The sequence below is a fragment of the Amblyomma americanum genome, chromosome 7 (assembly GCF_052857255.1).
Source record: "Amblyomma americanum isolate KBUSLIRL-KWMA chromosome 7, ASM5285725v1, whole genome shotgun sequence".
Classification (NCBI taxonomy): Eukaryota; Metazoa; Arthropoda; class Arachnida; order Ixodida; family Ixodidae; genus Amblyomma; species Amblyomma americanum.
Window position 1 is genome coordinate 126,920,484 of NC_135503.1, and position 25,925 is coordinate 126,946,408.

The following is a 25,925-nucleotide window of genomic DNA, read 5'->3' on the forward strand; positions in this document are numbered from 1 at the left end:
TTTCACATCTATGGAGCCTATTTCTACTATAGGCGTGTGTTGCAATGAGACACAGATGCATGCGATGTAGTGGAGAGCCCCCACTGAAACAGTGAGGGGCTGAGGCAGCATGCATACCTTGCTGCCATAACCACTGATCTGCTGACTTTTAAATTTTGGTTTCCGACCACGTTTCCGTTCTTTGGAAGTAGAGCCTCTGGCTGGTTGGATTGCAAAGATGTCACAGAAATGATGTGGCAGCTCCTTTTTTCACAGGCACTCTGAATGTGTAAAGGCTTCGGGACTTTCATTTGCAGTTTTCTCAGCAACACAGCAAGCTTTCAGTGTAAAAAAGTGTCAGTAGTGTGTCCGAGGAGTAATCTATCCGTCTGGTTTAGTTTTAATTTTTTCTTTGGCATCCCTCTGAAACCATGCACATGCCTTCATCCTAGTTTTAAGGTGGCCCTACTTGAGCAGTAAATAGGATTCCTCGCAATCCTCCATACAGTTTCTGCGCTTCACGCAGTTGCTGGGACTGTGCTAAGCAAAGCTAGTAAGTAAATACACGTGAGCCAATACCCTACAGTGAGCAGGACTCAATTAGGGCAACAAGGAGCAACAGCTAGGTTGCTGCAGCCAGCCATACTGTGACCTGGTTGTGACGGAGACATAAAGGAAGCTGCGGCAGACAAAGACTACGCACGGTCACAAGAGAAGCGTTTGGGCTGCCACAGTAAGCGCGGTTCCCCTGTGAACACAGCTGTTGGGGTACGAATGCGGCAGGAGCGGACGCTACCGCGGGCATGACTGGCGTGATGACAGCTCATGCAAACAATGGTAGGCCGCAGCGCAGGCGCTACCTCCACTAGGACGCTACAGGGCTCCAGTGGGGTGCCCTCACTGAGCAGCCCCGTGTGTGGTTTCAAGAAGCGGGAGATGAATGATGATGATGTTGGTGGGTTGGCCTGCTACAGGACACCAGGGAAGGAGGAGGAAGAGTGGGGGAGAAAGTGGGACAGACAGGGGCAGGGACTTACACTGGGTGGGACTCTTACCTCGGGCTTCTTGAAACCATGATAATTTTTATTGTAACCTTGCATCTGAAGGGGAGGAGAAGAAGAAAAAACAATAAAAGTGGAGCTAACGAAGGGGCACGACCGCAACGCCGCACCACTGAGACATAAACAAACATCACCGCAGGGGGAACAACGGGACCGACCATAAAAAAAAAAATGGGAGGGGGGAGGGGGCCAGAGGAAATGAAAGAAATAGTACAAACTCTTTAAAAAAGTTAGTCCCTGCTGTCAGGATGCAAGGCACTGCCACAAGGTGGCTCAGTGTTCAATTCAGCATCTGCGCGTTTTTCCTTTTGGCCTGCCATATTAACTTTCGGCATTAACTTTAAAAACAATGTAGTGATGCTCTAAGAATTCTCATCTCCTGGCTTTCATCACCTTCATGCTTGCACTCAATGCTGTCAGCTCCAAACTCCACTCTGCAAGCTCAGTCGCTCTCAAAGGCAGCACAGGCTACTTTTCCCTCAGCACTCATTGACAAGACTGCGTTAACAGCTGACCTCCAACAGTAGAGACCTTTCATCCCAGCATTATGGCCACAGACTAAGCAAGCAACATACCTTGCGCAACACCGCAACTGCACGCAGTAATATTCGGCGAGTTTAATGCCAGTCCAGCTGGACAGCCATCCAGGAGACTGTTAGTGCTTCAAGTAACAGAAACTGCCATTTTTACGGTTTGCTGGAACGAACCCAAATGAAGCGAGCACTTCCAGGTCATTTGAGAGAGGCTGCTAGTCATGACGTAACTAAATAGCATCCATGGGTCGGACTGCATAATTCCCACATAAAACAAATCTATTTATTCGCCCTATCAAAGCATCGGTCAAGTAGGGGTGTGCAAAAAATACTTTTTCAAACCTGAACCGAATCGAATACGAACAGTGTAACTAAAAACTGAATCAAATATCAAATAGTAAAAAAAACTAATGGAATATGAACGGACTCTATGTATACAACTATTCACTGCTTATGGCTAATATTCGCTATACAGTAAAACCTCGATAATTCAAACTCTGATAACTCAAAGAATTTCTGCGGTGCAGTAATTTCTAATGTAAATCTGAACGGATGATTCAAGCAATGGCGCACCAGCCAGGTGAATTCGAAGATCTGAGGTGCTGTGCGCGGATGTCCAATCCCGATTTCGCCACAAGCCAATGAAGTGATAGCCCCTCGGAGCTGTGATCGAGGTGGCGCTGTAGAGCGATGCCGATTAATAATGCTGATGCTCAATATGCGAAGTTTCCCAGCCCCAGTACTCTCAGCACAAAAAACAATTGGTACAGCTTGTGGACCGCCAGAGCACGCACCTGTAGAGGAGAAGACATGCTTCACTGCAATGCAGGTGTGGATGCCAGTACCAAAGTGATGTGCTCTCTGTGCTTCGTCAAGGCAAGGCCGGACTGGAGGCAGTGGTACGCATGCTCATCACTCCTCTCCAGTCTGGCTATGGTCAAGGCAGCGTCTAGCGGAGGAGCCTGCCATCAAAGCACTTCCAACCTCTAAAAGCGTCAGTGCATGGCCTGCAACGCGAGCATTCTTGCTATGTGCCCGCAATGCTGGCCTGCACAGTTTCTTTGAGTAGTGTGCTGGGGTTGGAGGGTAGGTAGAACTTTCTTCAAAAAACAACCATCCTATAGCTTGGGGTCGACCTATACGCGGGGCCGACCTATTTGCGGGGGTCTCAGGTAGTTTTGGAAGAGCGCCCGGTAGTGCACATCCCATGCCGGTGCCCGTTTCCAGTAGGACGCATGTGGCTCCATGCCTAAAAAAAAGTTAATTCTTATGCAAATCGGTTCGCTGAAGAAAATTTGAATTGCGCCATTTACCCAGTTCGCGCTGGCAGTGGCTTCCTCGGACGAGCGGTAGGTAGCACCAGGGCAAAGTTCTGGTTCCAAGAATCTCCAGGGCGTGCGTCGAGCCGGAATCCAAAACTACAGGTCTGTTTGCAGTTTAGCTTGCCGCTAATCAGTTGCACATGCGCCACGATGCTATCCCGCGCAAAACTAAAGCTACAAAAAATGCAGTGGCAGGACTAAGCATAAAGGGGGGGGGGGGGGGGGGGGGAACGTTGACTCAATATTTGGAGTCAGCTTTCTACTTGGCCGGCACAGGAGAACTGTCGTATGGTAGACTTTTATGCGGCAATATATGGTTATCACAAAATTCGTCCCATAAAGGTAGCGCGTTTCAGCAAAGAAATCTTTTACCTTTACCTTGGTCCATTTTTTGCTGTGGTCGGTCAATTCGAAACCCGGTTTATTTGAATAATTTCGCGGTCCCACTGACTTCGAATTAACGAGGTTTTACTGTACTTCTGGTGTGAGATTAATAAAAACTGAGCCACTAGGGGTGGTGCTCCAGTACAGTGCTATAATTCATGGAGTTATGGCGATAACTGGGAAGATGTAACCCTAGGGGACACAACATCGTTATGTCATACACACAGGGAAATTAAGTTTTGTTACTCATGGTGACGGCACATAAACTGGTAGCACCACATCTCGGCATATGAGAGGAATGCAAGCTATGAGCCATGGCTTCCGAGATCTTGCATTGTGGCACGGTTTCCTCAACTGGCTAGACCGTGCGGCACCGTCAACCTTGCAGGCCATGCATTAGCATTATGAATGCCACTACATGAATGAACCGCATTGGAGTGCCAGGTTATGCGAAAACTAAAACAAACCTTTTGAACGTATTTTAATACTGGTTTCAAGCAATTTTGTACCTCCACCAATAGACTCGTTCAGACAATTTCACAAATAGAAGGATATTCAATTTGCTATTTGGAAATTTCAAATATTTGCACACCCCTACAGTCAGGACGCTTCATTAAAACAAAAATGAGCCTCATGCCATTAAATAAGGCTATTTCCATAGGCCTCGTAGCTCCGGTAACAAGCTGCCTTCCTTCACGACGATGTACAGAGCTTGTTGCTCCTAGAACGCCAAATACTATGGCTCACTCCCCACACAGTTGTGGCTTCAGGCACCTCTTGCAACATGGGTGGACACATCATACAACTGCAAAGAGAGTAACACGTGCTGACCCTAAAGCATTGCCTACAAACAAATCTAAGCTATGTTCAGCATGGTGCCAAACGACCCACTCAAAAGTGCCACAGGCCACTGGACTTCCTGGCTGGTCACTGATGGCACCATAAACTGCTGCTGACAAATTATGATGACCACACATGGACAAGCTCAGCAACTTACGCAGTGGAAAGTTTGGCACTGCTCCAACTTTCCACTGGAGACCATGCACTTGAACACACTTTGTGCTCTTCATGGCTGTGCCCATTTTTGCTTCAAAGGTGCTCGAAGCTGGAAGTGTGAAGGAAGCAGGCGACACTCCAACGTGTTCCTTAAGAGTAACATGCACTGTACATTACCAAGCCCCCAGTGCATGTCCACGCAGATCAAGCCAAGCCGATTTCCCCTTTTGATCCCTGCTGCAGAGCAGCTTGATGGAAAAAGGAAAAATTACAGTTACTCCTTCCTGTATACTGTGGCTTAACATACAGTCATGAGCAATACAAAAGGGAACAAACTTTTTGCACAAAACTGCAAACTTTCTCAATAGTTCTCCAGTAAATTTGAGAATGAGTTTTGGGTATTGTAAGCCCACTTATAACGAACCTGATGGTCACGGGGATCGCGTCCGTTGTATCCGAGATTCGTAGCAAGTGTCGACTTCCCCTTCGCGAAAAATGCTGTCAGCAAAAGTGGCGTTCATATCATTAAAATGTTCGTTATGCACGTCTGTTTTTCATGCAGACCCTAAACAGCTCTTTCCAAGCTGTCCAGAGTGGTCACATACTTCTATCCAAAATAATTTCTGCTAACGAGGTGCCTTAGGGATGCAATATTACCAATTGCAACATGGCCATCCATGGCACTTGGCGGTAGGTAGGCCACCACGTCTCCGACTCTTGACAAAGCTGTACGATGCAGTGACGAAGCTAGCAGTGAAGTTGGAGATCCAACTGGAGGACACCCACCACCGTGAACAACTGGGGCAGCAAGGCATGCCATGTGACTGGCAGTCAAAGTTCTCAGGTAGCTACCATTGGCTTATCACTGACCGTATGCGGTCTTGCTTTCAACGCTGCCATCCTTCGCGCGCACCACACTTCTGCTTCCACTTTCAACCAACTGGCACACGTGCATGGACACACTGGCACTGCAGCCTGTCGGTGCGTACTTGGGCGGTGAATTTAATGGCGACCTGTTTTGGTTTTTTATTTTCTGGTCATCACGTTGTTTTGAAAAGGGGGGTGTCGTGGAAACTACAAACTTTTCGGCCTCCACGCTAGCGTGAAGTGTGTGTTTTTCGACTGCGGGGCCGAATTTATGGCACCTCTTCGTTCCCTCTAACCGAGATCAGCTATTATGGTCATCTGTTATACAGTAGTCGACAGGTAATTCGGACTCCAATAATTCGGATTTGTAGGATATTGCGGACCTCGATGAGGCACCGTCAGTCACCTGCGGGCCAAAATCGGCCATCTTTATCAGCTTTTCACCAGTGCAAGAGGCGCCATCTTGGATTGAGGTGGATTTATGCTGCAGTTGGATTGGCTTGGCATACTTTCGGTACCTCATTTTTGCCAGTAGAGGTCCCTGCGATCTCTGACACTTCGAGGTGGCAGCCGGATTTTCATCGCCGTCAACTTGCTTTTGTCACCGATGTTGTTGCGGGCAGTTGTCGCCTGTCCCATACGTTGAAAATTGGTTGTTGGGGGAAGGAAATTGCGCAGCAGCTATCTCACATCTTGGCAGACACATGAACCGCGCATTAAAAGGACCCAGAAAGGGGGTCTCAATAAAGGTGCGATATGTCTGGGATGTTAAAAGACGACGGTTCATAATTATCCCCCAGCAAGAATTATTTTATTGCGTGTTGTGGAAGCTGAGTTATATGCAGACAAAATTTGAACTTCCGCGTCTTCGCGCCTTTCCCTCTCCTCTCGCACGCTCCTCGCTCCTCCGCCGACCCCACTCACTCCGCCCCTCCCCTACCTCCGCCGGCTACGGTGTGCGCGGAGTGACTGCAGCCGCGGTAGCGCGTGACGTCTGAAAGAATCTGGCGCTGTGAGCCAATGATTACGCTCGGCTGCTGACGTCATTTGCAAGACGTGACGTCGTCTGCCAGGTTTTCGCGCAAAAGCCCGGCACCGCACATCGCCGCAAGGTGCGAAAGCAGGAATTTTAAAAAATTTATTGTAAATTTCCCGCTCGCTTTTGAGGTCTCGTACGCGGCATGAACGCTCGGTACCCTCTGCTCTACATTATGCAAACTTTTTAAAGCCAAGCTCAAAAACCCTTTTCTGTGGCCCTTTAAGGGAAGGGTAAAGGAGGGACTGAGGGAAGAAAGAGGTGCCGTAGTGAAGGGCTCCGGAATAATTTAGACTACCTGGAGATCTTTAACATGTACTGACATCGCACAGCACACAGGCGCATTTGCGTTTCGCCTCCATCGAAACGCGGCCACCGCGGTCGGGTTCGAACCCGGGTACTCCGGATCAGCAGCCGAGTGCCCTAACCACTAAGCCACCGCGGTGGGTCTCATACATTCGCCATTCGCCGTTTCGTCACTTGGATTTCTCTGACTGCGTCGACCGAGTGGTGCTCAGTCTTCACAAAGTTACATCCGTTTGCCGTTTTGTGATTGCTTACGGCAGTTGCACCACTTTGAACAAATAGGGCCTTGTCTTTGCGTGTGTTTGACGAGCGGTGTGGTGCACACTCAGGATGTGGACAACATGGCCCCACCGGTGCCGCCGGGTCCGTCAAAGAAGCATGGGAAGTATTGAACTGAACGCCGTGACCTTGCTGTCTAGCGTGTACAGTGAAAGCACAACTTTGGTGCAAATACAGGCGCAAATCATCACCAGCAAGAAAAATTTGCTGCAAGGTAAAATCAGTCACATTTTGGAGCTGATTTCACCACAATAAAATGGTTTTTTTGTACTTCACGGATTTTTCGGACTGTTCGATTATTCGGACCATTTTTCGTTCGGGTCCCTTCGAGTCCGAAAAAAAGGTTGGCGACTGTATCTGAGTAGTGCCGCTGCTCAAATACATGTTTTGACTACTTAGAAAACAGAACACTCTGTGCTTCTCACACATAATTGCAGAGTAATCAATAAATTAATGCTCAAACTTTGTTCCCTCATATATTGCTCACAACTGTACAGGTGCGATAAAAAAATTACAGTGCACACTTTGGCGCACAAAGTTTTCTCATGGGCTCCATGAAAAAAATACAAGGGCTTCTAGGGATTACACGTGAGTGCACCAGCGACATTTGCTTGCGTATGTATTATGTACATCTCAATTTTCACTCAGTAAAACATGAAAATTGTGTGATCGTTGAAGCATACTCTATATTATGGCCATGACTATGCAACCAAATCAGCTGCCCTAACCGACTTCACAGTCCACAACTCTGCAGAAGGATTTCCACAAGATGTTACTCATTATATGTGCAAGGCATAGCAAATATCGGTGGTATTGCTTGAAAGTCTGATTACGCATTATTGCAATACTCTGCGTTACAACACGTAAACTATTACAGTGCTCCCAGAATTCCACTGCACACTCCTTGGTCAACAAAAGGTTGCTGCTGATGGTCTCGAAATTCCGTATGCGTTCATCTTGTTTGAGCACAGGAAGAATGGGTCAACACACAAGAGCTTGTGATTCAACCACATTTTCACTGTCTTGCATTTATGATAAGACTAATGAGTAACCAGCAACATGACTGTCACCTGCTGTCTGGCAAGTACCGCCATCAAAAGAGCTCTGCCCCACGGTGTCCTGCCTTTAATACCAACTGCTGCTAAGAGGTGGCAACGGTGCAGTGCAACAACACAAAGGGAAGCAACGAGTTTCGCAGACCATCGCAAGCTCCCCAAAGGACCAAAACCGAGACAGGCAGAGAGCCCCCAACCAGAGAACAAAGGGAAGCCAGAGGTGCGTGGGCAGCAGGAGAGAGGGTGCAAATGCACTTCCAAAGCCTGGCCTCACCTGATTGGCTGCGGTGGTGGTGGGCGGTGCCATCCGGACACGCTTGGCACTGGGGCCGTGGTTGTTGTTGTCCTGTGTGCCTCCTTGGTTGTTGGCTGCTGCCGTCTGCGAGGAGGACACAAGCAGCATTTTTCCACCCCAAGCATGGCCACGTGTTTCAGTGAACACCGCTCAGATCACAGTCAGACAGTTTCAGGAAGTCTGGAGTTGTGCAGTTAGAGGAATGGCGAGGCATAACAATACTAAGATGAATGATTAACCACACTGCACAATAAGCAATGCCCAGCGATGAAACTCCACACATCAGTTCACACGGAACAAGCTTGTGCTGCATGTTCCTTTCTACGCCCAAAATATCACATTGTTTCGCTGTTATCATTTGCAATCAAAAGCAAGTTTCAATGGCCCCAATACGAACATGACCCGCATACCATCACCACATAAAGCGCACATCCACGATGCACACAGTACTGCTCCCCGTGGCCAACTGAAGGCGCAGGCTTGATCACCTGCAATAACAGTGTTAATGCTTTGGGTAGCAGGAAGCTGAGGATAAAAGGTTATATAAGTGTTCCACAGACAGGAGTGCCAACTCAAGCAGTTAGAAACTCATCCACTGAGTACTCTTGAAGCCAAGAGAACTTGGCACATCCAATTCATCACTTTACTCTCTCCCTAAGCTCAGTCCCTAACCTTGTGGTGTCGAAGCATTTGCATCCTCCTTTTGCTTGCGATGGCAACCAGATTTTCACTTACCACCACCACCAACTTTTGGCCAGGGCCACAATTAAACAGCTCAAAGCAATGCACAACTACATGAACATGCTGCACAGGAAAGCAAAAAAAGCATAAATGGAAGGCATTGCAAGCAATTGCTACCAATCTTCTTGTCACATCCACTTGTTCTGAAGCGCCTCCGCAAACTGAACTGAATGACAAACGCAGATAGTGACGTATTGGTTTGTCCCATGCATAAATCACTACAGCAAAAGTACACCTGTTCGAAGCTTGATTTAGTATACAAACACACGCTCGCTGCAAGAAAGGCAATGGGAGAAAGTGGAGGAATTATTTAGGAGATCTATGAAAAAAAACTGAATAAAACTTTTCCCCCTGGGCTCAGCAAATAACGACAAGAGCTGTGCTCCCCAACCCAAGCGCTCTCCCTGGACCACAAGCAGCACATTGTGGGCAAAAATTATTGTGGGACGATAAAAAGAACGAAAAAGAAAATGTCCCTGCTCGTGACATTCTGGACACAGTGGAGTACACAGGTTTCCATCTGCAACATACTACATGGCCGAGAGCAATGGCTGTCACCACCAAAAAGCCTGCAGAAAGCCCCCGCCAAGAAATAACGGCCAGCAGCCCAAATGTGTCACACTGGAGGAGAACAGGAATTGCCTCGTGAGGACAACAGAAATTTGCACAAGCGAAAGAGGGCAGCTAGGCACACTGGTGGAGAGAATCATTTGGCAGGCTAGTCACAACTCCAAAGATTGGCTGCTCCCTTTTCCAGGATTCCCCCTGCTAACAGCACCAATTGGAGCTCCTACCTGTCCCACATGTCAGGGTGGGGTAGGGGTGGGCACCCGTGTTCATCCACCAGAGCTGCCTACCATGGGTAGAAGAGCAAGCAGGCACAGAAAAAAAAAAAAATCTAAGATTGCCACCCCGAGCAGCATGCATTCAGAAATGCAGTGAATGCTGAACCACACTTTGTGGAGTCTGCGGGTTTTTCACAGAGTAGGAGAAAAAGATTAGAAAAAAAAAAAGTTCTTCAGATATAATGCTGAAACTTTGTGCACTTAAGTTTGAAAGCACTGATAGCATGACCTAAAATTTTCATCAGAATCCATCAAAAAATAGGAAAGTTGGTGTTGTAAGCCATGTCCCATCCCCATTAATCAAGCCACAACCATCAGATAATGATGCACATCATCATAGACATTCACAGAAGCCCTAAAATTGCAAGTGTGTGAGTGCCAAATCAATCGCATCACACTGATGACCCAGCTGATCAATTGCCTTAAGCATGGGAACTGAAAATAGAGGTACCACCACCTACAGTGACAAACAACCAGCCATGGATAAAAATATAAACAGGACACAACTTCATACCATTATGCACTCCTTGCACGCAAACTGAGCTGACAAGTGTGCGCACGTGCACAGCCAAGACTAAACGAAAAAAATTCGGGGAACACAAGGTCCGCCTTAAGAGCATGACGCAATAGGGTTAATGGGCCCCTTCAGTGGCCCGGAGTCCGCTTCACACATCACAGACAAAGACAGTGTCGGACAAGACACACAAGGCCTTGCTATAACTAGGGCTTGGACTTTGCGGTTATTTTTTAAAAATTCGGCGGCCTTAATTCAGGATGCTACTTTTGGTTTTTTTCAACGAATGAAACACTGACTTTTTTCGGAAACTTAATGTAGCAATTCTGTGTGGTAAAAAGTCATTTAAAGCCTGTCTCGGTATTTTTGTCTTCCTGGACACTTTATTTGCCAGTAATTAATGTGCAAATGGTAGTTCTTGGAGCTGTGCTTCTAGAAAAAATTGCTACCCTCATTAAAAAAGTAACTCACGTCGAATGAGATAGCCGACAAACAAAAACGGAAGTGGAAGTTTACTTCTAAGAACTAGGTTAACATGTTATCGTTGGGTTGCCATGCTGCGCTAAGCGTAAGCGCGGGGCATAATGTGGTCTGCGTGTTGATGGCAACGATGGAACTGCCGCTCAATTGTCGCAGTAGCCAAAACATCCTTTTTTGTGAAGCCCATTCGTGGTTTTGTGTCAATGTTCTATAGGCATTTGATTAACCTAAATAATCGACTATCTGCTCTAAGCAGGTGATGATAGTGAAGAAACAGTGCTTAGCTAGAAGACGGTGAGGAGATGGTGCTTCTGCACAGCCGTGTAAGCTAGCGGAGCAATAGCTCAAATCGCACAACCGTGCTGCTTATCCTACAATACCATTGTCGCATCATGCCGCTGGCTTCCTTAATTAGTTAATTATCCACTACAAGCAAAGTGTAACTTGCATTCAGCAGCCAGCTAGTTATGTCTTTCAAGCCAGAAATATTGACCTTTTTTGGTTAAAACTGAATTTCAAAAAGTGAACTCTGCATACTTTTATCGGCTATTTTTTTTGGTTTAAACCAAGAAGTCCAACCCCTAGCTATAACCAAGTAACCGAATGTGCCTTGGATGGCCCGGGGGTTGCGTGTCTGACTCGCAACCCTTGGTTCTATTCCCATCTGATTACCTCAGTTTTATTCTCAGTGAACTTAATTTACCTTACATCTTTACACATTATAATGATGTTTGAGTCATGTTGTGACCCTATAATCACAATTGATCTCATAATTTAACATTTTTCAATTCCGCAGCTAGATATGTGATGTCATAACCCTCTCAACCAATCCAGATTTTCTTGACACGCCAACTACGACGCCGGGTTATCCGCTGAATAGGGTCCTTAACGCTGGCACGTTAAAATACCAAACATTGGTGCAGAGGCAACGCAGTTTACATTTGCACTTCTGACCGGCGCACTCCTCTCCTCTACTGAAAAATAGACTGGTGGGAGAGTTGGCTCATGATTAGTTGAAAACAAGGCACATGACAAGACACAGGACAAAGAACCTGCGCAGGAGAATAAGCGCCGTGTCCATGTACATTTCTTTCTTTGTCCTGTGTCTGTCTTGTGCGCCTTGTGTTTCTCTACTGAGCCCTCCAAGAAAACAGAATGAGAGTCATTTTTCAGGACGATGCAAACAGCTCTGCTGTGCTGGTATGGCGAGCCACACCCTTTGTGGGGACATACCTTGCTGGCGTCAGACTTGTCCTCTTGCTCCTCATCTGTGAGGAAGTCCCGCTTCGGATAAGGTATGGGCACACCAGCAAACACACTGCGGAGGCAACGACAGGCACATGCTTGCAGCTTCTCACTCAACACAAGGAAGCTTGGGACTGAATATGCACACAGATGGTGACTTCTAGAGTGCACTGTGATGTGGACTGAATGTGTGCATAGATCGTGACTGCGGGAGTGGAATACGTGCTATTATAAGCGACTGTGCGCATAACGGGGTACATCTGACGGGTTTTAGGACATTATTAACATAGAAGTGACGCTACGGTGGAGCAATTGCCGGCAGAATAAACAAGGCTAATCCCACCTGTAGCATTCAACACCTCAACTCAACTCTGGGAGAGGCAGTAAAGGATGCCCAACGGGAGCAACACGCCATACTATGAAGAAGTTTTTGTTGCCAGGAGCTGTTCATTCAATGTTGAAGCGACAGAATGAGTGCCTAGTTGTATAGTGTAATTTTATGCTAAGTTCTCACGCAACTTCAGGGCATGCAGCTGGCACGAACAGAATGCAATGAATAGAACAAAAACGCAGGAGTGCAGCAGCAATAGCCACTTCACTGCATCCACACGCAAAGGTGATGAAGGAACAAACAAAAAACTTAGCACATAGGATGTCCTTCACCTAATTTCTTTTCTGTGCCTCACTAGCTGTAAAAACTGTAGGGGGCGGGGGGTGAGTGCGATCTACTTATAACAATATTGAGAAAACCTGAAAATCCGACTATTATAACTGATTATCGTTATATCTGGACTGGCAATAAAAGCAAAACGAACGCACCCACGTATACCCCCATGCATGTAGACCAGAATACGATACTCTCGCACCGGAACCGGTTTGTGTGTACTCTCAAACCCAGGCAACAGGTGCCATCAGGCTGCCAAAATGCTACGAAGTGCCTTTGCATCATGCATAACAAGCAAGCTTTGTAAGCCCTCGGAGCGCTTAAACATGTCCGTGTCATCTTCCTGGAAGTACAAGAAGTCACCTGGGCTCCGCTTCGTTGTCTACGCATGCATTAACACCCTGAGGAAAAGAAGCAGCTCGAGTGCTCAAGTGCTTTTAAGCAGGTAATGCTTCGTCAGGGTTCCCCGAATTAACATATACCTTGGATTTCATAACATCGCGGCTACACACGTTAATAATTTGTAGCTTGCAACAAGTACCAGCCCCGGAGCTAGGGTTTGAGATACAGTAGAACCCCGCCATAGTAAACTTGGTTACAGTAAAAGCTCGGATATAGTGAAGTGAAGCTGCAGTCCCAATACAGCTTCAATGGACAACTAAATTTTTTTCAGTTATAGTAAAGATTTTTTTTTTTAAGGAACGGCTATAGTAAGGAGTGTCTGGCCATGGCACCATGATGACACACGCGCGGAGTCTAGGATCACTAGGCAAATTAACATATACCTTGGATTTCGCAACATTGCGGCTACACACGTTCATAATGTAAAGCTCTCAAGGGCCCTTGAGGTATCTATAATAAATAAATAAATAAATTTGTAGCTCGCAGCAAGTGCCAGCCTCGGAGCTAGGGTTTGAGATACAGCAGGACCCCGCTATAGTAAACTTGATTACAGTAAGAGCTCGGATATAGTAAAGTGAAGCTGCGGTCCCAATACAGCTTCCATGGACGACTGTAAATTTTTTTCAGTTATAGTAAAGATTTTTTTTTTTTTTTGAAAGAACGACTACAGTAAAGAGCGTCTGGCCGTGGCACAGTGATGACACACACGCGAAGTCTAGGATCGCAAGGCAAATAGCGAATATTCGTATAAAATGAGTACTCATGCGAAACAGCAAAGCGCTAGCGTCGGTGTTGTTGTACAGTGCCATTACCTATGGCGATGAAGCCATACGCCGTAAAAGCCAATGAAGGAAACTATACAGTGCCTTATTCGGACTTCACACCAATTATTCGAAAATTATATGAGAATTTGAGAGTGCAATCAATTCATTTCGAACAATTTTGAGTTTACACTATTTGATTCCTTCAGCAGACTGAACAGAACATTCAATTCACTGCTAAAAAATTTCGAATATGCGCATACCCCTAGAAAAAAGGCTTTTTTTTTTTTCAGGACAATTATACTATACCCTATGTTCAAAAGCGTAGCCTATAGCCCTTGATTTTACCTGCTTGCTTGTGAAAATATATCTAGAGGGACCCAAGTTACGTCTCCACAGCCTTTTTCTGCGACTCAGAAATTTTTTTGCAACTTCACCAATCGAGACCTATGTGTATGTACTGACTGATTTTTTAAAAAAAACTGATTCTGATTCCCCACTGGTAGGGTAAGGTCTGAGATGATGACAACCCAAGGAGATGAGCACTCACTCCTGAGTGGGCACAGGGTCCTCGAGAAAGTAGGGGTCCTGCATGGCCTGCTCGGAGGTGATCCGCTTGGTTGGGTCCATCAGCAGCAATTTCTGAAGCTGTCCCAAAGGAAGGAAGAGCTCACATTACTCACAAGATGGGCACCACACCACCTGTACCAGCATAGATGCGACGTACAACACAACCCAGTCAGTGCACCAATTTGTAGGACCAAGTTTCACACATCTGGAAACAACATAATGCCTCTGGCACTAAATGTCCAGTAAAATAGAGGCACGAGCCAGAAAAGAGAAGTGAATCGGCACTGCACGGATAAGAACTGTGGGGTACTTCAAACCCTTTACAGTGTTTCAAAGGAGACTGTACTCTGCATAACCATAACATAACAATTAGGTGCATCCCTCTTGGATGGCTGCATGGAGAAGGCACTCTTGCCAATTGCTGCTGCCTTCCACACACCCCACTGTGCTGCCACCATGGTGGTCTTCCTTTTTGTTGAAACCAGAGACATTCTCTCTTCCCAGCTTGGCTGTTTAGCATTTCATCAGTGAGGGCGAGTCACTGGACACACCTCGCTTCTGCCAATGTGGTCACTACACACCACCTGTAAGCAGTCGACTGCCTTGGGTGGCAAGCACTGAGCCATGTCAGGTGGGCTGATCCTTTTCTGTCTCCCTTCGCATGCACTCCTTTTTACAGCAACAGCTGCCACGTTTCCTAGTTTAGCAGAGTGACTGGTGCTGATGGCGTAACGAGAAGGAGAAATGAGGAGCAGAGGGGACTGGCACCACTTGCCGCACTACAGATTAGAGGCACGCCCTGTGCACAGTGGCATAAACTAGTGCTTGCACCATTCCCATATAAAGAGCACCACGCGATGGAAAAGTTAACGGCACATTTAGCCCTGCAAAAAGAGAGTAACACAGCCATACAGCTAATACAGTGTCAATACTGTAATGAGTTGCCATTGCTAACACTGCCATACTTTCTTAGCCACACTTTTCGTACGGTCACAGTTATCCCAGACGGGGTATTTACAGTATAAAATTCTTTAATAGCTGTCACCAAATCTCACGTTATACAGGCATAGTAATACGTGGTTAGCCTTTTGCTCTTTTCCACAACACGTACGTGCTGAATGCTCCATCATTGCTATGGCTTGTTTTCTGCTGTCAGTTGTGACCTGCTCAAAGGCAACAAAGACCCTGACTACAGTTAAACCTCGATATAACGAACTTCAATATAACGAAATCCTCAATATAACGAAGTTACAAGGCATATTCAACTTATTCCCCATTGGAAACCATGTATATTTTGCTTCGACATAACGAAGTAATATTGCTGCGATTTCATTACAACGAAGTCGCGTATCCTAAAAAAATTTACCCGGAAGGAAAATGTCGCCGTGACGATGACGGCCGCGGGGAAAGCGGTGCTAGCGTGAGTGACTTGGGTAACCCACGCGGATGGGCCTCATGGGGCGCGTGGAATTCGCTCCCAGCAAGCGGGAGAGAGAGAGAGCAACCCTCTCTCTTCCCCCCGTCTGGGCCCGTCTTTATTTTTTTTTTTTTGCTCGGTCGCCGGCGACGGCGCACTCCCCCCCCCCCCCCCCCCCCCCCCCCCCCCCCCCCCCCCACTCCTCCCAGGCTTCTTTGCTGTGCATGCGTCAGCTTACACGCCCGTCTCTCATTGGATCTGCCAACCCATGTGATTGCTTGCGCACTTGCGCGGCCGCCGTCGCCGCCGTACTCCTTTGTCCGCGTTGTCGCGTTGTTCACATCGCTGCTACCACACGTGCTGGATACATCGCAGGCGTTGCTTTGGTTGCCCTCGTGTATGCCCGCGTGCGTCGCCGCCATGAGTGGCAAGCGGAAAGCCCTTTCGCTTGAGCAAAAAGAGGCGATTCTGGACGCAGTTTCGAAAGGCGAAAAGAAGAAGGACGTAGCGGCTCGATTCAGCATATCCATGAGTACGCTTTCAACAATTTTGAAAGCCAAGGAGTCTATCCTCAGCTCAGTGAAGTGTGGAACGAGCGCCCAACGTAAGCGATTGAAGCCTGCTACGTATCAAGACGTAGATAAGGCTGTGTTCGCCTGGTTCATGGACGCCAGAGCGCAGAATGTGCCGGTAAGTGGCGCAATTTTGCAGCAAAAAGCAAAGGATTTCGGTTGCCTGCTCGAGAAGGATTCATTCAAGGCAAGCAGTGGTTGGCTCCACCGTTTTAAGGCCCGGTACGGGATCGTCGGACGGCTGCTGTGCGGGGAGTCAACGTCGGCTGACGCGCCTGAAGCCGCTAGTTGGCTGCAGAAGGAAATGCCAGCAATACTGACGCGATACCAGCCATCGGACGTTTACAACGCGGACGAAACTGGATTTTTTTATCAGATGCTACCGAATCGGACGCTAGCACTGAAAGGTGATCGCTGCCATGGTGGCAAACAGAGTAAACTGCGCATAACTGCTCTGCTGTGCGCCAACATGGATGGCAGTGATAAGAAAGTGCCGCTTGTGATTGGCAAGAGCAAGAAGCCGCAGTGCTTCAGAAACGCTCGGAAGCTGGAAGTGGAGTACACTTCTAACACGAAAGCGTGGATGTCCCGCGACATCTTCCGTGACTGGCTCCGGGCGTTCGACAAGGATATGAAGAATGGCGGCCGCAGCGTGTGCCTCTTAGTGGACAATTGTTCAGCCCATCACGTCGACGACTTAGAGCTTACCAATGTCGAGCTACGGTTTTTTCCACCGAACTGCACGTCGCTGCTTCAGCCGCTCGACCAAGGAGTCATCAACAGCGTGAAGTGTGCGTATCGTCGCCGGTTGATCGACAAGCTGCTGCTCAATCTCCGCTTAAAACGCCCCACTAAGGTGGATATTTTTCAAGCCTTAGAGATGTTTTCCGCATCGTGGAAGGCGACATCAAAGGAAATTATCAAGAACTGCTTCCGGAAAACCGGGTTTGAGAACGGCGTGGTAGCAGCAGCGAGTGCCTCCGAAGACAATAACAGCACGGAGGCTAATGAAAGGGCTCCGTTCGATGGCGAGGAAGGCGATCAAGCCGGCCTTGAAGAAGCATGGAGGTGCCTGGAGAGTGACGGGGCCGTTCCTGACGGTGTCGCTCTGGAAGACTTCCTCTACGCAGACTCTTGCGTCGTTGCCACCGAGGAAGTTACCGACGACTCCATCGTGCAGGATGTGCTAGGAAGCATGCAGGAGGACCCAGGCAGCGATATTGATGCTGAAGACGACGATGCCCCGAGCAGCCGCGAAGTGCTTGACGCAATTGATGTTCTGCGGCGCCACGCGAGTTCGATTGGGCAGCAAGATGCAATGCAATCCTTGTGGGCCTATGAACGCAGTGTGAGGCCATCTCTGATTGCAAAGCAGACGCAAAAGAAAGTCACTGATTACTTTCAGAGAAAATAAAGGATGAGTGCTTACAACTGGCAAGTGATTTGGTAATGTTTCCGCATGCTAGGTACGAAATTTCGATGCAACGAAATTTCATTATAACGAAGTAAAGTGCCGATTTTTACGACTTCGTTATATCGAGGTTTAACTGTATAAGACTTGCGCTCGTGCCCTCCTGCCCAAACCTGTGAAAGTAGCAATTCACTACATCAAGGGTTGATGCCCTAGCCACGAGGGCTGTCATGGAGATGTCAGAAGGTGTCTGTCACTGCTAACCCACCGCACATACCATATTGATCCGAATGTAAAGTGTCCGGAATTGTAACGGGAAAGTTGACCTTATGGGTTTGAAACATGATCATGACGGTGGGTTTTAGTGGCAGCGGGTTTGAAACAGAAAAAAAAAACAAACAAGAATGTAACAAGAGGGTGGCTTTTGAGCATGCTAAACAATAACAAAGAAGGCACACAAATGCAGTGCGAGGAACTATGCTGCAGCATACAGAAGGCAGTGCTGGCGGAAACGCATTACAAGTAACGGCGTTACCTGTGACGCATTACTTTTTTCGGTAGCTTAGTAATGTACCCGTTTTACCATTTCGGAACTGTGAAGGGTAACATACTTACGTTAACATTTTTCGGTAACGTGAGGTGTCACATTACTAGTTACTTTTTATTCCAATTGTCCCCCCTCCGCCCCCTTTTTTAGAAAAAAGAAAGCGCAGAGCACCTAAAATCATGTTGCCAATAAAAAAAATGTACAGGTGCTCTCGACAACCCTTGTTGCATGCCAGAATACATCTGCCCTTGACGACGCACCCAACTAAAAGAAAAAGACAGTACATCCATAAAGCACGAAACGCGTGCACAAACACACATTCAAACACTTGCCTTCACCTACCTCCCCTTCCCAAACCATCACACATGAGTGGAAGCATGCCGAGCAGTTTGGAACATCACATTTTTCCGAATTAATGTAAATTTGTTGAGAGTTCAGCAATGTTTTCTTTGTGAAATAAGGATTTATGGTGAAGCGTCATTTTTTGTTCAATGTCACATCCAGAAAATGGCTTCACCATGTGCCACAGAGTTAGAAGCCATCACATTTATTCTCGTTAAATCAAGATTTCGGGTAAAATCGTTGTTTGGGCTAGAAGTTTAATGTGAAATATGAGCTTTATAAAATTGTTATCGTGAGTTCTTTCAGCGATGACGCACTGATTAAAATTTATAGTGATGGAGTAATGGCAAAGTAACATGCGGTACTTTTTTCGGTAATGGTACCAGTAATGCGTTACCTTTTTTTTTAAGTTAACGTAGAGCAGTAACGCGTTTTTTTTTAGCGTAACAAGTAACGTATCCAGTTACTTTTTCTCGGTAACGCCTACAACACTGACAAAAATAATTTTTCTGTGCCTCAACAACGTAGGAAAACAAGGCAGCACCCCTGGTATGCATGCCACAGGCTAATGCCCAGCTTACTTGGTGCTAACAATGAGTACATCAGCTATTTTTGCTTGAAGTTAGTGCCTTCGTCCACGCGCTGTCCTTGAAAAAAGATTCAACGTGTCTAATCTGTTTTCCTGGACTGTGTAAGGTGCCTGCCTGGAGCACGCGTGAAAAATTTTCTCATAGGCAGTATTGTGGCGAACACGCTGAATGAAAATGACCAATCGTTTTCACAGCCTACGCCAAATTAGACAAGGTAGTGGTGAGTTGGTGAACTAAAGAAGAGCACCCTTGTTGCCATCAGCATGACTGATGTCTGAAGCAGCATTGGTAACAAGTGATTGCTCCCCACGTGCTTTCCCTTTTCGTATTGGATAATCAGTCTGTGACCAGTATTGGATAATCAGTCATTGACCACAACATACGGTAAAGTGCATTCTCCAACACAATTGTGGCATAATAAAACACAACGTTTATGGCAACCCAAGTTTGTCCGACAAACTGCTGTCATGTTGTGAGCGACACTGTTTCGGCCCTTCAGCCCAGTGCTCATGCTAGTGCCGAAGGAGCGCCTACTAACCTTGTTTCTGCACTAGTCTCAATGCACACACATCGTATGCCTGTTTTTATAGGGTATAATGTCCCAAAGCGACTCAGGCTATGAAAATGCCGCAGTGGAGGGCTCCAGATAATTTTGAACTGATGGGGTTTCTTAACATGCACTTACATAGCATTTCACCTCCACTGAAATGCAACCACAGCAGCCGGGATCGAACCCGCGTTGTTTGGGATAGCAGCCGAGCATCATAACCACTGAGCCACCGTGGCAGTGCATACATGGAAAGTATTGTAAGGCCGAAGTCCTAACATTAAAGAAACGTTTCATTCCATCGAATCATCATTGTAGAAATCTTAAACCTGCATACAATATGTGTTTGTTTTTTTCATTCACTCTATTTAAAGGTAGTGGCTCAAAATTAGCGCAGGTTTACAATTCAAATTCAGCTTTAAGATTTTTTTTTTATTAGTGTGTAGCCACTTACTCTTTAGAATACATCGTGCAGCATTCTCAACAGTCCCCGCTTCAGCTTACCCAGAACCAGGCCGTTTGTATAATCACTTGGTCTGATCGTGATACGTCCATTACCCCACTGTGCTCTAAACTTAACTCTTTCTTCACCATGCCTATTCGAATCGTTCAATTTGAACGATGGCGCAAAACGCCCCATTCTGAGAAATCCTGGTTGCTTCTGGACAAGTGGCGCCATTCAGTATGCTACAAAAGGACTGCACTTCAGTTTTGGAGTTGGTTTTTTTCATCAGCCACATGAGGGAGCATTTTTAAACTTCACACGAAACCAGTCAACAGGGAGTGATCAAGCAAGCTAAGCGCCCAAAGTGGCATCGTCTTCTCGCACTAACCCTGCTTAGCAGTGACGGTGTTCTTGTGATTTCACAGCATCGACACTCGACTTATTAGATGCAAGTGACAGGCCTGTGTGAAATGATAAAAAATTATGTTCGTCTTATTTTAGTATGCACAGAGACGATCGCTCCTCGAAGCCCAGACTATCGATTGGTGCCCTTCTGTAACTTTTTTTTTCCGTCGTTGCCAAGGAGATTCACTGCTTTCAGGGCCTCTCTGAAAGTAAGAATTCTGTTCGTCTTATTTTAGTATGCACAGAGACAATCCCTCCTCCAGGCCTAGACTACAGATTCGTCCTGCCGCCACTCTGCCTCTCACGTTCAAAGCAAACGAAAGAGGTACGAAGCTTTCACTTTGTCAGAAGATGCCCGCATCACACAAAATTTCAGTGACGAAAAGTGCCAAATTTTCAGATTGCTTCCTTATTTTCAGAGCTGCTAGGCTTAGTGAGTACGCATCATCTGATGAGAGAAAGCGGGGGAGGAAAGCGGTGTTAACACCATTTTTTTTAGTTATGCAGTATCTTTTATTTATGCGGATGCGAACAAACCAAAAAGCAATTACATTTGGAAGAGTTAACATTTTGCTTTTCGCCTGAGATGGCGCTGCACATGGCAAACAATCCAAAAAACAATTCCTTGCATGCTGCCCAGATCACCGCACAGCGACGACAGGAAGGAAGCAGCCAGTTGCGACAGGAAGGAGACAAGAGGGAAAGGAAAGCATCACGCGGGGTTTTGGTCAAATCTGCCAATTTCGGCGGAACAAATAGCGCTGCTTCTCGGAGCGATCCGGTATCTACACCTGACCCTGAACTGCCTTTGGAACAGACAACTCGTGCTCCCATTCTGCCACTGCAATACGACTGCCCCAAACAGAGCAGAAAAACTTGATCCAGATCTGCTTCTGAAATTCAACATGAGTAACCATAACCTTATGAGATTTGCATCGGACATAAATTCTGCACAACCAAAAGTTCGATGTAACTACGTGATTCAGATGGTTGGGTACTTGTTAATCAAATTATGGAATTCTTTACCTGAAAGCATGAAAACTGTGCCATCTATGTTCTCTTTTTAGCACGAACTTCGATCCTTCATTTTTTACTTTTGATTTATTTTGATACTGTTTTAATCAACATTATATCTAATTGCTTTTTGCTCTGTCTTTGGAATCTTTAGTAGGTAGTGTATTTATTGCTTGAATGTAGTCAGCAAGATATAAAATGCAGTAGAGTTAAAGTTTTTCAACTGATAAATAAGCGCCTTTATTTTACTGTCTTTACGCACTTGATTATAAGAGGTATTACTGCAGTGCTAAACTTTGGGACCTCTTTCTGTAGCCTTCTGTGTATGTGGAAGCTTTGTATATAGTTTTGAATAAACATTGAATTTTGAACCCTGAACCTGCAAGGCAGTAAAGGAAGGCTGCAGCAACACACATATGAACTGTTGTACGCTATGTTAACTGTTCATAAAAAGATCCTAGCTCAAGCTGCCCAAGAAGTTAAGAGAAGAGCCTTGTTATTATAAGAAGGAATTCCTGCCTGGCCATCTTCCTTTGGCAAGCAGCGAAGGAAATTGCTTCGCGACGCTCAGCTGCTCTACGTGCTCAAGCAACGGCAGTCGCAGCGCGGCTCCCATTCACAGGCACAATCAGGAAACTCAAAGAAATGTGTTCCCGGGGAGTTTCTGCAGCCGTCTGAGCATCCTATGGCAAAAGCTTTTTCCTTACATAATTCACACATTACGTGATGAAAGAGCTCCATCAGACTGCGATTTAATTCGCCACACACTCTCAACTGTATAAAGAAGTGAGGACAGTGGGTTTCAGCCGCCCCGACAGCGTTTTGCATCACAGACAGGCAGTGCGACCACTGCAATGCTTGACATGTATATGAGGGGTGACTTTTCACTTTGATCCTCAGTAGAAAAAAAACAACAAAAAAAAAACGCTCCCGTTGCATTTCAGCAAATACTGTAATTATTAAAAATAACTCCACAGTAAATTTGCAATCTAGTCCATTATAAAGAGATTCACAACTGCACAGTCGGCTATGCTTACCACATTACTCAACCTTTGCTTGGAAAGATCTAACATATGTAACATCAACTGTAGTGTCTTAATGGAAATAGAGCAGTCAAAAGAGGCCATGGCAGCAAGTGAAAAAGCCAAAAGTCACAAGTCAATTTAGAGATTCTTTTTTGAATGACTATGCTGCACAGCGAGCATATATAAATGAGCTGCATTTTCTCATTCCTGGAGTAAAAGTACATGAACGACACAACATCAGTGTCTCTGAGGCAACCGACAACCACAGAATGACAAATAATTCAATGTGTAGCACTGAAATGCGCAAGAATGTCAGCCCTCGACATTTAATCGCTTTTTAGACCTCCTGGCTCTTCCTCGCTCATTTGATTAATCACAAAAATGATAGAAGTTCCTCAATACAACCTAGAGGGAAAGTTGGGGCCACCATCTATGAGAGTTTCTTAAAGCGAACTATACCCATTATGGGGATGCCGGGAAGACAAGCTTTCTTAATTGGCTTAGCTAATGTTGGTCCTAAAACAAGGGATCGACATTGGAACCAGTAGCTGCGATGAGATTCCCTTCTCTGTGCACAGGTTGTTATTTTCATACTGCACTTTTCATTTCTTCTGAAAGTTTGGTGTTAGGCTGATATGAAAGCTTTCACAGCAATTCTGAGGTTTACATCGAGAAGAGTTGCACTGTTACAGCTGAATCCATGTTTTATGCCCAACAATAGGCTTTTTACACCCAACGTTGTAAGCCAAATGATAAGAAATGTTGCCTTCCCAGAATTCCCCTGCCTCTCCGTGGTGGATGAATTATCGCAGCACCAGCGTTCCTTCTAGTTACCGTGTTTGCTCGCATAATTTGTACTTGTGCATAATTTGCACATCCACAACTTTTTACCCGAATTTTTGAAAAAAAAAAAACTTTTACAGTTGAATCCCGCTACAACGAAATCGACGGGACACGCGAGAAATTTCGTTGCGAAATTTCACTGTCGAGAAATAAACCAAGAATGCAAGGCAATAACTCCAGCAAAACATAGTTTTATTGCCAGAAATCTGTGAGCTTAGCCTGCTTGCGTTTCACTGCCAGCAGCGGCGTGACGTGACTCTCGCACTCTGTTAACAGCGACATCGCAACGTCGTCATCGTGTGTGCCAAAGAATTTTCCAATAATGTCGAAGGCATCCAGTACCTGCAATGAGGCTGCTGGGGCAGGTTAATCTTAAGCGGAGTCGTCTTCATGATCGGACGGCTCTTCCGGCTCGCGAACACTTTTGATGATATCTTCATCGCTTCGTTCCTCGTGGACAATCACGTCCGCATCAGCGTCGAGGAAATCGTCCAGCGCTATGTCAGTGGGGATGTTTCCAGCTTCCTGGAGTGATTTCCAAGTAACGTCAATCCCCGGAGTCGATGACAATGGCACACTTTGCGCGGCTGCAGTCGTGCTGGTCACCTTGCTGTCGACAAAACCCGGCGTGCTTGAATCAGTTGCGGATCACGCTACACCATGTTGCTCTCCATGCCGCAGCCATCATTTCTAAAGCCATGAAAAGATCGACTTTCCTCTCCCTACCAGTGTCAGTGTTCAGGAGAAGCCGCTGGATCAACCTCTCCCGGTAGGAAGACTTCATGCTCCGGATGATGCCTTGGTGCAGGGGTTGAATGACTGAGGTACAGTTCGGCGGCAAGAACTTCAGCTCCACATTTGACAGCTTGACGTCGTCAATGCGGTGTGCTGAACAATTGTCCAAGAGCAAACAAACCTTTCGGTTTTGTCTGCTCATGTTGCGGTCAAGTGCCACCACCCAGTCAGCAAAAATGGCACAGGTCATCCATGACCGGCTGTTTGCCACGTACTTGACAAGTAGGCTCCTGTTCCCCTTGAAGCAGCACTGTTTTTCACTTTTGCCAATAACTAACGGGGGGCATTTGTCAGACCCATCCACATTTGTGCACAGCAGCACAATCACTCGTCTCTTGCTATGTTTGCCTCCGTGGCAACGCTGCCCTTTAAAATCAAGCGTCTTCGCTGGCAGCACCTCACAGAAGAGGCCCACCTCGTCTGCGTTATAAATATCAGACGCAGCGTAACTGCTCATTATGTCAGTCACGTTGTCCGCCGCCCATGCTGATGCGCAACGTGCGCAGATGCCGATTCACCGCACAAAACCTTGCCGACGATGTTATGCCTTTGTTTAAAGCGATTCAGCCATCCTATGCTTGCCTTAATGTCGTTCAGCCCAAGGAAACAAGCATAATCTAGGGCCTTCTGCTGTACAATTTTACCGCTCAGGGCATGTTTGTTGCTCGCGTATCGACGAACCAAGCATAGACAGCCTTGTCGAGCTCTTCATATGTTGGTTAAGTCACTTTCTTGTGCTGCGCTGAAGTGCCCGATGAAAGTGCCTTTCTAATGCTGTCCTTATTCTTCAAAATCGCCGATAGCGAACTCGGCGCGATGCCAAAATCTGCGGCAATAATTGCCTTCTTCTTCCCGCTTCGGCGATAATTCTATCCTTTTCTTCTAGCGAAATAAACTTTCGCTTCTTCGTTGGCAGCGACATGGCAGAGGCGATCTACGTGATCAGACTGCAGCGAGAGATCGACGATCAACACACACCGACACACGAGAAAATGGCGGCAAGGGCTGCGGAGAAGGCGGGGAGGGGAGGCTGGCGACTAGATTTGGATTCGTCTTTGGCCCTTGTACGGCCGGCGGCCTTCGCACGGCGCCCAAAAGTCTCCTCGCTGCTTTCCTATGATGAATAAACGACTCCCAACCAAATTTTTTAATAAAGAATATATGAAAACGTAATAAACATACATTCCGTCCATTATTTAGCTGCTCCAAGCCACTGCTTTAGCTGGGAATAATCTCATACAGCACCCAACTTTTGGCGGGCCACTGACCGGTGAAGGCTCGCTAAAAATTCGTAGAAGCGAATGCGTGCTCACAAAGTAATTCGTTTTCGCGGGAATGTTAATACATTAACTCCTATGGAGATTTCGCGGGGAATGGAAAATACTTCGCTGTGGCAATAATTTCGTTGAAGCGGCATTCGTTGTGCCGGGATTCAACTGTACTCGCATACTTTGCGTGCTCTGCTGTGCCAGACCATCAACATGTACACGGGTGTGCGCAAGGTAGGCTTGGGAATATTGGCACGGCCGCGCTGCCGTGTGCTGTTGCAGAAGGTGCGAGTGGCAAGGGCACGAATTTCTGTACCATTTACCCAGCTCGCTCGCGCTGGCGGTCGCTTTCCCGGACAATCAGTTGCG

At 46.6% G+C, this 25,925-nt stretch overlaps 1 protein-coding gene across 4 annotated transcripts in view; it reads right to left on the reverse strand.

The window, feature by feature from the left end:
• Positions 1–25,925, reverse strand: part of Cdk8 (cyclin-dependent kinase 8) — an 89,885-nt gene that overhangs the window by 15,934 nt on the left and 48,026 nt on the right. For 2 of the 4 annotated variants that reach the window (XM_077632935.1, XM_077632932.1), the window contains exons 11-14: positions 14,316–14,413; positions 11,927–12,011; positions 8,093–8,197; positions 1,035–1,079 (exon numbers count right to left, since the gene is read on the reverse strand). In XM_077632935.1, the coding sequence (XP_077489061.1) occupies positions 1,035–1,079; positions 8,093–8,197; positions 11,927–12,011; positions 14,316–14,413 (333 nt within the window). The remainder of the gene's footprint in view (positions 1–1,034; positions 1,080–8,092; positions 8,198–11,926; positions 12,012–14,315; positions 14,414–25,925) is intronic. The other 2 variants (XM_077632936.1, XM_077632934.1) reach the window with 1 other exon arrangement.